We start from the raw sequence: 13,949 nt of genomic DNA, 5'->3' as shown, positions 1-13,949 counted from the left end.
GGATAGCTAAGGATAATAATGGTTGGCAGTTTCAGATAGAGGATAGGATTCTGGAAGATCCCCTCCCAAAACAAGTTGTGGCGTTGTGGTATTGGGAGATGGTGGAGGCAGGGGATGGTGAATTTAATCTGCCCAAAGAATTATGGGGTGACGTTTTTCCAAAAATACAGCTCGGGGAGGTTTGGGAGGTGTCTATGCATACTCTATATCAAGTGGGCAAACCTGCTCTGTTTAGACAAAACCATATATTCACACTACATAGAGCTTTTTTCTCTCCTTACAGACTTTCAAAGATGGGGAAAGGCGAGGTGATCAAATGTGGAAAGTGTGGTTTGGAAAAGGCGTCGGATGTCCATATGTTTTTTGAATGTTCGTGGATTCAACTTTTTTGGGAAGCAGTGAGGCATATGATGTCTAATGTATTGGGGGTTGAGATTAAGATCACCCCACTATTAGTTATTTTTGGTAGACTGGAACAGATAGTAAATTTAAGGGCGGACATGCAGAAGTGGTTATTTTATGCTGTTTTATTAGCTAGAAGAGAAATTTGTAGGAAATGGGTAGGTAAGGTTATTCCCTCCTATAAAGAGTGGTTGGACCAAGTGAAATATGTATTTCAAATGGACACGGTAATGGGTATTACTAAGTCAAGGAAATTCTGGCTACCTTTTAAAGCCTGGTTGGAGGCACAATTGGTGAACATATACATTTTGTCCGATTATTATTTCTTCCCTGCTGTCTCTTGAAATCCCTACTTCTACTTTTATTGTGAGGTGGACTTGTTGAGAGAGAAAGAAGGAGGCCTCTCCCTCCCCTGGTCAAGGAGGATGGTCGATCACAAAAGCGAAGAAAAAAGACCTGGTGCTTGGGATGAATGAGGAAAAAAATAATAAAATGAAACACTGTAGAAGAAAAACAACTTGCACACATCCAGACCCAGTACTAGATGGCAGGAGTACGCAGAGCATGTGAGTCTACATCACTACCTGCCACAAACAGATACTTAACGGCTAAGTAACATAATCCTTCTGGACACGTCTGATGCCTGGAAGGAAAATTCATAAGGTGTTGAATCTGCATTAAGATTAAGTATCCTCTAACAATATTGTTACTGAAGGAATGTAACATTTCCTTTTGGGAGTTTGCTGTTTGATGTAGTTATTTTTGTGGGATAACTCCAGGGATAAAACAAATAAACATTTAGGCACGTGAATAATGTGTGAATTAAGTGTACCATCAAATGTTTCAGCTTATTTAATACTTTTCACTGCGTTTTGATTCCAAGTGAGTGACCTGTGAGGACAACATGACTGCGGTTGTAATATTGCAAGCACCCGAAAGGAGGCTTCTGAAACATTTTCAAAGCAGAGTCTGGGGTGACCTCAGGGATGCCAGTCCAGACATAGGCTCTATTAACTTCGTGTTAAACTAACTCCCATTGGCTTGACCTTCAGTTTTCTTTTACTCTGTAACACAATACTTTTACTTTCCAAGAGGGACATTATAGCTAGCAAGAAACATTGCAGAAGACAGACAGACTCCGGCTACAGCCACATACAACTAGTAGTAGCAACAGTGGTACATGTACTAAGAATTCAAAGCTTAACCCTCTGCGATTATCTTCTGTAAAGCCCACAACTGATCTATTTAGATCTTGAGTTTTTAAAGTTATTCCTTTGTTACAGATCCCAAACCTTTTCTTCTGAAGATTGAAAAAGTACCATCCACATGTTTTCTAACAGCTGTTGTGCATATGCTTGGGAAGCCCGTTTCCAGTAGCCATGCACTTAAGACAATCGTGATGATAATATGCTAAGGTCAGGTCACTGCAGGATGGTGGAGCTTTCCTTTCCCTGTCTTTCTACATTTATTTGTATTATTAAGGTGTTGCTATAAAACATTCTGAGATACTGCTAATGGGAAAGGCAAGTGTGAGTGGAGAGCTGGTGCTGTTCTGGGGGATTTCCAGGGCTGCAGGAGGTAGGGAATTAGTTGTTGAGAGGTTGTAGTGTATATGTCATTACCCATCAGAAGCTACATAAAGTACCCGATATAAGGGTATTTTCTTAAGAAGTATCTGCATTTTGTATTGTGCATTACACGGTCAAATCATGATGAAAGAATGTGTAATGCTTTAACATAAGCCACGCCATTACACAAGTGTTACAGTAATAGCCACAATATCCACTTCCACTCATTTTATTGATAGAGTATTGTCTTCTTTTTATATTTTATTTCCCCTATAGAGTTCTTTCCCCAAGCACATATATTAAGTGTAAATTCATTCCTTGCTGGGATCCCTTTCTCTACTATTAAAACAAGTTGTCTCCATACTTTTTGCATGTCAACATTGCATAGCAGCTGCTGGATTAGAGCGCAGTCATGTTAGTGATTGCTGAACTTGCCAGTTATGTCTTGTCTTATTGTTCTGCAAAGCCAGCAGTTGTCATGCACTTTCTCTCCTTTCCTAACCCTGTATAACCAGACAAATATATTTTCCATTGACACATTGTTTAACTGTCATAGGAAATTTTGTTGTTTACACCAAGTTTCTGGGTAGGTTTAATTATAATGCAAACACTAGATTTGTCTACAATTAGAATGGAGCATTATGTTATGATGGTCAGTAGGTATCAACAAGTTAGAATTACCTAATAATTAATAACCAATCAAGGTACATCTGTGAAATTTTATTTTTATTTATAGCACCACAAACTTGTGATTTCTATGTGACATATGAATTCTGTTTCTCTTTTTGAATTCATAGCTGTTGATCGTTCAATTTCATCAAGTTTATCTGATGCTAGAGATGCCCTGCTAAATGCTGTTGTGGATTCCTTATCAGCATACAGTTCAACACTTTCACACCAGCAGCAATCCACCCTTCTAGCACCCGTCTCGCTGAAGCTGTTTCCTCTTTATATCCTGGCTCTTCTGAAACAGGTATGCCATGGTAGAATATATATTATGTTTTATGAAATGACAGCTTACATAGTTTGATAGGATATTTGATTTTCTTTGCATCAGCAGGTATGATTCCAAATGTACTTTTCTTTATAAAGGGTACTCAAATCTCAGACTCATTTTCTCTTCATCTGGGTAGTTCATTTGTCATTATATGTGTGAAATTGTTTCTTTGGCTGATGGACTGCAGACTTTTTTAATAACCTTGAAAATTTGTTTTGTGTAATGCCCCCAAATTTGGAATTGGTTTCATGTACACATTGGCATAACATGATTTCTTCAAGGCTATGTTTGTGGTAGAATATCTCTGACTTGAGTAAAGTTTGAAGATGCAGACCTAAACTTCATATAGTAGCTATGTTAATTGTAGTGCTCATGTTTTTGCCTTGCCATGTGGTATGCGTAAGTATCCCAACAAAGTAGGACTCCTTGTAAAAAAAAGAACAGTGAAAGCCACCAGGTCTGCCATAGGTGATTATTTTGCTTTGTCATGGTTTTGCCAGGAGTTGCCAGGCCTTCACTAGTTAAAAAAAAAAAAAGTTTTAATCTCAAAAAGTACACATTGCCATTGTGATTCCTGCCACTGACTGGAGCTATTTTGTGTGCAGATTTACTTTTTGTGAAAGAGAGAAATGCTGTCGCTCACAGTGAAGTTAGGCAATGGCTAAAGTGTGCTGACCCATAGCCCCATGATATACACTGTAGTGGGCTTAAGAAAAAGGTGAATGACCGACCTATGGATGAAAAGGGCTGCCAAAAGCCCCTATACATGAAATATTGATAATTTTAGCAAAACCTAAAATTATTTATATAACATCTTGGCTAATACAAGACAAACAATGAAAGTGAAATGTTCGTAGTTGCACCTCCTTTTTCTAGCCAGATAGCTTGTACTAAAGCAAGTAAAATGGGTTTCTTACTGTTGCAGCATTCCACTGCTATGTAATTAATGCTTTTACAGCAGGTAGTTATTCCATTTTGACATTTAACCACAGCTATCCCTTATTCTTACCTTGGTCCCTCTCTTTTTCTGGTAAAAAACATTTGTAATCACTATTTTTGTCTCTTCCTGGCTCATTTGTGTTTATCCATTGATTTTAGGGTTTAGGAGTTACAACTGTGCTGTGGTGGCAGTCCGTTCAGATTATATGTTGATACATTTTACATATTTATTTTTGACAGAATTTTTTTGAGAAATATTCCACGGAGAGGCATCTTAAAGTAAATATGGAAATGGCTAAGGTCAATATTGTGGCCCAAGGACCAGGAACCGGTGTTGTAATTTGGGAAATGAAAAGTTTGACATTGTGAATACACACAAACACTTGGATTTATGTTTGGGGTCTGATTTAGGTTGGAGGAAACCAGGGTGATAAGTTCGCTAGCCCTATGTCGATGGCAATTGGTATGAGTATTTGCTAGTGGGCTAGTATACATTCCGAGTCAACCCTTGTCACTTCTCATAGCCTGGCCATGGTTAAGTATAGACTCCAGAGGTCCTGGACCTCCCTACCATGGAGTATATATAATGATGGTCTTGACCGATGTCCTGCAGCTCTGCCGAACTGCTTCTGATCCTCTCCTAAAGCATTGATGGATACCTTCCCAGGTGCTTGGACTTAGCCTTGTTCTGGCCCTCCAGTTAACTGGCAGATTGCCAGGTGTCGTCATCCTGCTTCAGGTGACCTTGCCTTTTTGTTAAAGTTCTGGAGAGTCTTGTGGTGCAAGTTTCCACCAACCAGACCAACCTGAACAATTTCTGTACCACTCCTCCCAACAGGAATAAAAAAGCGCGAAGACTTTTGGGAAACGCTTATTCTCCTCAGCCAGTTTTGCCCATCGATCAATTAATGCCTCCTGTTTGTTGGACGCCTTTGGGATTCAGTGGCAAAAGTCCTCCCAGTAATACTAGGGGCCTTCATTCTGTTCTTTCACAAGCGATTAGGATGGTTGTGATGCTGCCAAGTTCACAATTTTTTGTGACTTGGACACCACCAACTCCTTTAGGCGAGTTGTAGGCACCAGTGCTGCCATTCGTCACCGTGCGAGGTTGTGATCAACTATGTTCTTGGGCGATGTCCAGTCTTCTGTGACTTACAGGCCTTGTTCAGGGACAAGGCAGATTCTGACCTTGAATGTTTAAAGGAGAGTAGGACGACCACTGGCTATCTTGGCCTCTCCACCTAGCCTCACCTGCAACAATTCCATAGTTCCTTTTGTGGCTTTGTCAAGGCTTTCCTTACGGCCAGCCTATCCCTCTCCAGCAGGGAAGCCAGCAGTTTTGCGGGAAAGGCTGTGGTGCATACCGCCCCCAGGGCCATGTTCAGTGCTCCGCTCAGTCCACCACTCCTCCGATAGCCCCACCTGCCAAATCTCTTTAGTGTGCCTTACAGGGTCACAGCCACCAGGTGGGAGGCTTAATCCACTGATTCTATCCAGGTTAGCCAGCCATAATGGACACGCGGATCCTTCAAATAGTTTGCAATGTCTATTCCTTACCCTTCCTTCCGTCCCCACCGCACATTCACTGTCCACCTAATGACTAACAGAGGACCATATCTCCATTTTGCGGCAGGAAGTGCAAGCTCTTTTGGCCAAAGGGACTATCAAGAGGGTACCAAAGCCAAATGTATGACATTGTTTTAATCCTGCTACTTTCTGGTGACCAAGAAGCACAGATGTCTTTGGTCTATTTCAGATCAGTGCCTTCTCAATCTCTGTCTATGTAAGGGAAAATTCAAAATGCTCACCCTGCCCCCAGATCTGATTTGTCCACAACCCTGGAGACTGGATGGTGGCTTTTGACCTGCAGGATGCCACTTTCCATATCCTGCCAGCCCATCAGCTTGACCTGTGGTTCATGGTGGAAGAGGAGCATTTTCAGTTTGCTGTGCTCCACTTTGGTCTCAACAACTTCCCTCAGGTGTGGAGCATTTTCGGTTTGCTGTGCTCCACTTTGGTCTCACCAGCACCCTCTGGTGTTCAGGACAGTGATGGCTGTGGTGGCAGCACACCTTCGGTGCCAGAGGTACCAATCTTCCCCTACCTCAGTGACTGGCTTTTGAAGGTATGCCCCCCCGTTGTCCCTCCCACCCCCCCAGGCAATTGTCCACCACTTCCAGACTACAACAAACCTCCTGTCATCTTTGGGGTTCACTGTCAACATGCCCTAGACATGCCTGACTCCTTTGCAGACGCTCCCCCTTTTCAGAGCAATTCTGGACACAGTTCGGCTTCATGCCTTTCCTCTGGGTAAGAGAGTCCAGGTCATTCAGTCTGTGATGCCGAACTTTCAGCCTTGGCGCTGGATTTCAGTGAGGTTGACTGGGAGGTTGCAGGGACTGATGGCCTCCTGCATCCTGCTGGTCGAGCATGCCAGGTGCCATAAGCAGCTCTGCAGTAGGATCTGAAGTCCCCAAAGCCCACACCTAGGGGACCTCTTCAACCATGTCAGGATTTCAGAGGAGACTGTGAAGGATCTGCAGTGATTGCTACTGGGCCGCAATTGGGTCATTGACAAATCCCTTCCCCACGCAGAGCTGACAGCGGTGACTGATGCATCAATTCTGGGCTGGGGTGGTAAACTGGGAGAGGTGGAGATCAGAGGCCTCTGGTCTCCGGCGGAGTCCAGGCTCACTGGTGGGGAAAATTTAGACTATTATTACTCACAGGGAATGCCACCCTAAAACCAGACACATTAATAACAGGAACCTCAAACAAGTTCCCGTCTCACATTCTACTACTATCACTAAAACATTCATCAAATGTTCATTACTAAACTGTCATTCAGCTGTGAAACATGCAGATGACATAGCAGATCTTATACTGAACATCGACATCCTCATTCTCACTGAAACTTTGTTAAACGAATCCTCATCCCCAAATATTGACATTCTAATCACACCCAGTTATGACATCATCAGACTAGACTGTTCAGACCGCTCCGGGGTGGCCTAGCATGTATATGCAAGTCCTCGCTATCCATGAAACAATCACTTTTGCCATCACTACCCTCCTGCGAATACCTCCGGATCAACTTCTCCACCAACGTCAATACTACGTACTCTCTCCAGGTGATTTACCACCCTCCCGGAGATAATCACACATTCATCAAAAAGATCACAGAGACCATCTCCTACATCAATGAAGAACGAAACATCCAGGTTTTTCTAGGTGACTTTAACATACATTGGAATAATCCCAACAACCCTCTGGCGAACAGTTTTACATCCTTCCTTCATGAGCTCAGCCTTATCCATTCTTGCAACAGTCCTATCCACAAAAAAGAAGGTGCCACCTTAGATTTAATCATCGTCAAAGAAAACTCTGTTCAAATCGAATCCATCCAACCCTGCTACTGGACTGACCACCAATGCATTACTTTCTTTATTTCTGAAACAGCAATGAGTTCAACTGGCCAAACTAGGAAAGCCAAGCATTGGGTCAAAGGCACCTGTTTGATCGACCCACGCACGCCATTAGTAAAGGCAACCTGCTCCCTCCCTAACATGCAAGATGCTTGTGACCTCACTGATTATTACATCAACTCCATGACAAAAATCATGGACACTATTGCACCCAATCAACTTAAGAGAATCCAGTTTAAAAGATCCAATCCTTGGTTCAATAGCACCCTTAAAGAGGAAGGTCGATGCCTCAGACTTGCTGAAAGAGTTTGGAGACATACCCCATCGCTGCCCAACCTTGAACTTCTACGACAAAAGAGGAGTGCCTACAACAGACACATTAGAAACTCCAAAGCAACGTTTTTCTGAAATCAACTCAACTTATTAAAAGTCAAACAACCAGAGAAAACAATGCCCTATCCCCTAACAACATAATCCTACCCAACTCCGAAACTCTTGCTTACGTCTTCTCTGAGAAATCCATGCAAATCTCCACTGAGATTCAGAATGCTCTTAAACTCCCTTTGTCCACTCCTCCCCCTCAACCCATACCCATGCTCTGGAAGAATGCCAGACATCTGCTCCCCACAGACCCAAAAACAATGCTGTTTGGTACAGCTTTAAAAACCTTGATGAAAACTGCATTTCGAAACTTCTATCCTCTCTGAAATTCTTAAACCACTTCAATGATCCCCTTCCCTCCAAACTTCTCAGTGCGTCCACACATCTCGTACTTCCCCTATGGACAAGGATTATCAATGCCTCACTTACTCAAAGCTTCATACCAGATTGCCTAAAAAGTGGGCAGGTTACTCCGATCTTTAGAAAAAAAAAAAAAACAATTATGGTCAGTCAAACTACTAGAAAAATGTGTGCATCTACAACTTCGCAATCACATTGAGCATTTCCAACTCCTTGACCAATGTCAATCTGGTTTTAGATGCAGACACAGGACCAAACTCGTCCTGATCCACATTGTTGATGATGTCCTCCATTCCCTCGACCAGAATGAATTTTGCTTATTAATAGCCCTGGACTTATCAGAGGTGTTTGATACAGTCAATCATGAAACACTTCTCATGAAACACTTTAGAAAATAGGATGCCTCTCTCTGGCACTCCTCATTTCTTCACAACAGATCTCAGCGGGTCCTAATCAACCACACTTTCTCCGATCAGACTCTAGTTATGCTTGGCATCCCCCAGGGTTCCACACTCTCCCGACACTATTCAACCTATACATGGAGCCCTTGACTGAAATCCTCAAACTCTCGCACATCTCCTATCATATGTATGTAGACAACACTCAACTCTGCATGAAAATCGCGTCCCGAGGACATCGTAATCATCAATAACCTCTTGATTAAAACACATTAGCTAACCCAAAACCACCTCAAACTTAACACCCTTAAAATGAATTCCTTCTGATCTCTCCACCCAGTATCGCTCCTAGCATTAAAGTCTGGCTCTCACATCGTACTGCCTTGAACTGTACCCCACACATCATTGATTCAGCTAAATCACTTGGAATAATCCTGGACAGTGAACTCTCCATGCAGAATCACATCAGTGCCGCCACGAGAGGAGTCCACCATCAACTCCATGCTGTAAGAAAACTAAAATCTTTCCATCCCCCGGAAGATCTAAAAACAGTAGTCCGAGCTCTTGTATTATCTAAGCTAGACTACAGCAGTGCTACCCTTGTGGGCCATCCTAAAAGCAAACTTGCACCATTGAAGGCTACCTTGAATGCAGCAGCTAGACTCATCACTGGCTCTAGGAAAAGAGATCATATCACCCCCAACCTCCAATCACTGAATTGGCTGCCCTTTGAGGCAAGGATCCATTTCAAGATTGCCTGTCTGACCCACAATATGCTACACTGACACACCCTCCTACCTGTCCCTTAAATTGACCTTGTCTGGCAGAAACAGACCTTCTAGAAGCACAAGCTCTCTTCTTCTTAAGCCACGCACATTTTTTAAGTCAACCTGCAAATGATCCTTTACCGGAATTGCCCCTACAATCTGGAACTCCCCTCCTTCGGAGATCAGGTGCACCCTTCCACCCCCAATAACAGGAAAGAAGTAAAACTCCTACTTGCCAACAGATTCCTCTAGCACTGAGATATTACGTTCTCACCCAGATCCTCGTAATCTGATCTGGCTCTTCATCTCTGATCCTCTATGCACCGCCTCAACACCTATCGGATTCAGCTTATGCAAGTTTTTTTTTAAAACGATGTGATCCTAATATGATATGAATTCTAAATTTTTCTGTATGTATTTTCTTATGCATATCACTTTTTCCAACTGTATCTATACCACCTTTGTTTGTTTTTACTGTAAAGCGCTATGTCACCCGTATGGGTCTTGTTAGCACTGTCTAAAACTTTAAAAATAAATAAAGTGAATGTCAACCTTCTGGAGCTGAGGGTCATCCACTTAGTGCGTAAAGCCTTCCTGCCCTCCATCAAGGGAATGCTAGTACTGGTGCTCACGTAACACCAGCTCCATGTGGTACTGCGACAAACATGGCGGGTGGAGCTAATGTTTGTGCAAGGAGGCCTTGCGCCTCTGGAAATGGCTGGACCGCAAGGGAATCTTCCTGGTGATGAACCACCTGGCGTGGTCATTGAACATCAGGCTGGACTAACCCAGCTGTCAGTGTCTAGCGGATCAGGAGCTGCAGTTACACTTGGAGGTGGTGTCACAAATGGAGAGAAACTTAACACTATCTGTTCTCCACCACCAAGAACATGCAATGTCAGCACTTCTGCATGTTAGACTTTCCAAGACATCTATCTCACAAAGATGCATTCTGCCTTGAGTGGAATTCAGAACTCCTGTATGCCCTTCTTGCCCCGAGTTCTCAAGAAGATGAGGATAGAGCAGACACAAGTCATTTTAGTGGCTCTGGACTGGTCACATAGTATACGGTATCCAGAACTCCTGTTATTGAACATCTGCCCTCCGATCAGGATGCCCCTCTGGGAGGATCTGCTGTCACAACAGAAGGGCTGGGTTCTCCACCTGTCCTCTGCAACCTCCACCTTCAACCTAGTATTGATGTGTCAGTCACCACTGTTGTTCCAGGTACAGTGGCCCTGCTGCAGGACAATTTGTGGTTGATTTCTGGTTGGTGTCAGACATGCATGCAGCCTTGGTTCTGGGCCTACAGGGACTTCGGTTACACAGCAAGCATTACATGTGCCATGTAGGGTGATAGACAAGGAGGATGCTCGAGGCGAAAAAGCCTGAGAGCTACCCTCACTTGGATTCAAGATCGAGCGTGAAATATTAAGTTCCTAAACCTAACATGCTGCACTCATCGCTGCAGAGAAAAGCCCTGAAATCCACCCTGTCTAAAAACGCCACAGTGCATGAAACCTCTGTAAGGGAATCAGATGGGACTTCAGCTTGTGTATGGTAAAACCCAAACATTTTAAAAGTTCATCCTTCGGTGGCCCACGGCTGACTGTGGCGAGTCCATCTTCAGCAGCCAGTCGTCGAGGTACAGGAATAAGGGAACTTATGACCTCCAAAGATGGGCAACAACCACTTCCATCACTTTCATGAATACCTGAGGAGTGCTGGTGAGAGTAAAGGGGGAACCCAGTAAACTAAAAATACTCCTGGTCCACCTTGAACCGCAGGTAACACCTGTGAGATTGACGTTCAGGTGTATGAAAATATTCATCCTTCAACTCCAAGGACACCAGCCATTCTCCCAGGTCCAGAGCAGATAGGATCTGGGCTAATGTGAGTATTTTTAATCTGTCCTTCTCTGGAAGGACCCTTGGGGGTTGGCGTTTCAAAAGAGGCCGGAGACTCTGTCCCTTTTTGGGATAAGAACATTACAGGATTAACCTCTCCCTTTCTCCAAATAAATGATCTTTACTACAGCATACCTGGAGAGCAACAGGCACACTTTCTATAGCAGGATGGCAGATATTCTGCTAAAATTGTTCTGATGTGGGAGAAATATTAGGTGGGGAGTAAAGAATAGGTAGGGCGTAGCCGGTTTGAATAATCTGCAAAGCTCGTTGGTTGCATGTGATGGATTGCCAACCCAGGAGGAAGAGCTGAAAACGGCCCCCCCCCCCCCCCATTGGTTGGTCATGCTCCTCCGAGGACAAACTAAAGCTGTTTGTTGGCCATTGTAGTAGAGGAAGAGGAGTAGGTGAACTAGTACCTCTGCTGGCCTGTGCTTTGTCAGCTGGATCTACATCCATGGCATGGATAGAATGTGACTGTTTGCGGCATCACCAGCTGTAACAGCTGTCTCTTACTGTACTCCCCTCTCTCTAGAATACCCCCTACATTTCTGGAACTGATGCATAAATTGTGTGGCAGGGATCAGCCTCAAAGAGTGCCTTGTAGCTCTGATGTTTTTAAAGTATTCCAAAGCAAAGTCTGCCCCTTCTCCGAAGAGGTGAGACCCATCAAAGTGCATGTCCATTTGAGAAAATCCAGTGGGACCTCATCCAGGTATGTCTACGAAGGGCAACGCTGGTGCAGCTGCCCTGCCAATACAGTCTGTTGTATCCAAACCAGTTCTGATAATGTACGTGGCCACATCCTTCACGTCATGTAATGCAGTGTTAAGCTAGCAGAGAAAAATATAGATTTGCCAAGGGCATGAATCCTCTTGGATTCACTATCTGGAGGATTAGTTGGAAATGTTTAAGGGTTCACCTTACTGGTCAAGGCGTGTACACTTTCTCTCTGTAATAGGGTGTTTGGTTAGAAAGTCTGGACCATCAAGCACCTGTGTATGTCATCTGGCCACCTGCCAGCTAGCAGGTGGGCAAGGGCATGGTTTCGACCAAGGAGCCATCACAGTATCTCTGAGCTGAGAGCATCATTAATTGAGAGCAAGGACTGAGAAGTTGCCAGCCCAGGCTATAAAATTTACATCAAAACATTTAATCAGAGCCAAAACGATAATAGAGCACAGCATTAAAACGGCTTATATGACAACCGCTTTGCTTTTGTAATCTCATAGTGTGACATCAGTTGAGCTTGAGCAGGCGTCATTTCGGGATCAGGCATGGGCATCAGCACTGGATCAGCCCTCCCACCTCTCTGTACCTGAGTGGATACAGGCCCAGTAATATGTCCCTTGGAGACAGGTGGTGCCTAGTAGAACTCATTAGCAGTAACTTGAATGGAGGCCCCTGCAATTCCGAACATAGTAAAGGCACTTCAGAGAGAGACAGAACTACACTGATAATTTGCATTATGGTCTCTGTCTACAGCAGGGTTAACCAAGGCTAGGAAAAGCAGGGCTTGCCGGGACCAACTGAAGGATGGGCTCCATGGCCGGTGACCTTGATATAGTGGGATTGACATCTTGACACCCTTGTCTTTATTCTTTGGAGTCAGAGTGGCGTTGAGTCCTGCTGCACGTTTCTTTGTGCTTGGGATTCAGCATCAACATACTGTGACTTGGAGAAAGATCTGGCCCACGATTTGGAGCAGGACCTGCACAAACAGTGAAAATTCTTCTTGTTTTAGGCAACATACAACTTCGCCACCTGGTCTCAAATCGTTTCCAATAGCATTAGGGCACACATGTCAATCTTTGAGCTGTGTTTGGATCACAGTTACCAAAAGCACAGCACTGGTGGGTCCGCGACTGATATCTGCTCACTGCAGTCACAGCACAGCCTTACTCCTGCCCTTTTTGATGGTAACATAATTTTCTATCACGCTTAGGAAAACATTTTGTAGTTGTCTAAAGAATGACCAACTCAAGAGCGAAGCTAAGGATCTGCAACAGAAGGGTGTAGAAAGAAAGGAACTGACGTCAACATACGGGGAGGGGGGGTTTATATGTGGCTCTGCTCCATCACTACCAGGGCCGTAAGGAGCCAGAGGAGCCGCATGACACCACCTAGCAGCGTGCAGAAGAACTGCTAGTTATTCTCCGGATCTAGTCTGGTGTCTAGGGAATAGGTTAAGGTGAGGAATCTGCGGTTAAAAGTATTCATCACAATCTCTTTTTAATTGAGTTTTTTCAGTGAAAGATTTTTTACGATGTACTTAATTTTCAACCCCCACTATGCAGGCCAGGCCATTCGCTAACCCCCCTCAAATGCCCTCTATAGTATATGGCATCTTTTTCATTTCTTTTTTTTAAATACAGTGCCTGAAACTCTTAAGTCATAAATACTTCAGAAGTCGCTCACAAATTGTCTGTCGATTCCTGCACCTAAAATGGCCATCACAAGTTTGCAATTTCCTTTTGACTAGCAAGTCACATGCTGCTTTCTGCCTTTTCGTTTTTCTATGGGCCTTGAGTTTTCCCTGCCACTGGGTATCCCTGAAACCCTCCCCTGTGGTTAGTCATATCTGACAGTGCACCCCATGTTTTTTTTTTATATTAATAGTGTGAAACTCATGAGTTGGGGACTGACTCAAGAATTTCAAGATGGGTAAAAAAGAGAGGCCGGCACTCCAATGCCTGACAGGCCCTGCTAGAGGGCTCTTTGCGGGAGAGCTTTTGTATAATAGTTGCCGTTAATGAGTTAATGTGAGAGGGGCTGAAGGAAATATATACATGTAAAATTGACTAG

General features: G+C 43.8%; 1 protein-coding gene across 4 annotated transcripts in view; it reads left to right on the top strand.

The window, feature by feature from the left end:
• SEC24B (SEC24 homolog B, COPII coat complex component) overlaps nucleotides 1-13,949 on the top strand; it is a 667,989-nt gene that overhangs the window by 497,772 nt on the left and 156,268 nt on the right. For all 4 annotated transcript variants that reach the window (XM_069241169.1, XM_069241160.1, XM_069241150.1 and 1 more), the window contains exon 19: nucleotides 2,768-2,943. In XM_069241169.1, the coding sequence (XP_069097270.1) occupies nucleotides 2,768-2,943 (176 nt within the window). The remainder of the gene's footprint in view (nucleotides 1-2,767; nucleotides 2,944-13,949) is intronic.

The sequence above is a fragment of the Pleurodeles waltl genome, chromosome 1_2, assembly GCF_031143425.1.
Source record: "Pleurodeles waltl isolate 20211129_DDA chromosome 1_2, aPleWal1.hap1.20221129, whole genome shotgun sequence".
NCBI lineage: Eukaryota > Metazoa > Chordata > Amphibia > Caudata > Salamandridae > Pleurodeles > Pleurodeles waltl.
The sequence above is the reverse complement of the archived record's forward strand: the minus strand, read 5'-3'. Positions and strand labels throughout refer to the sequence as shown.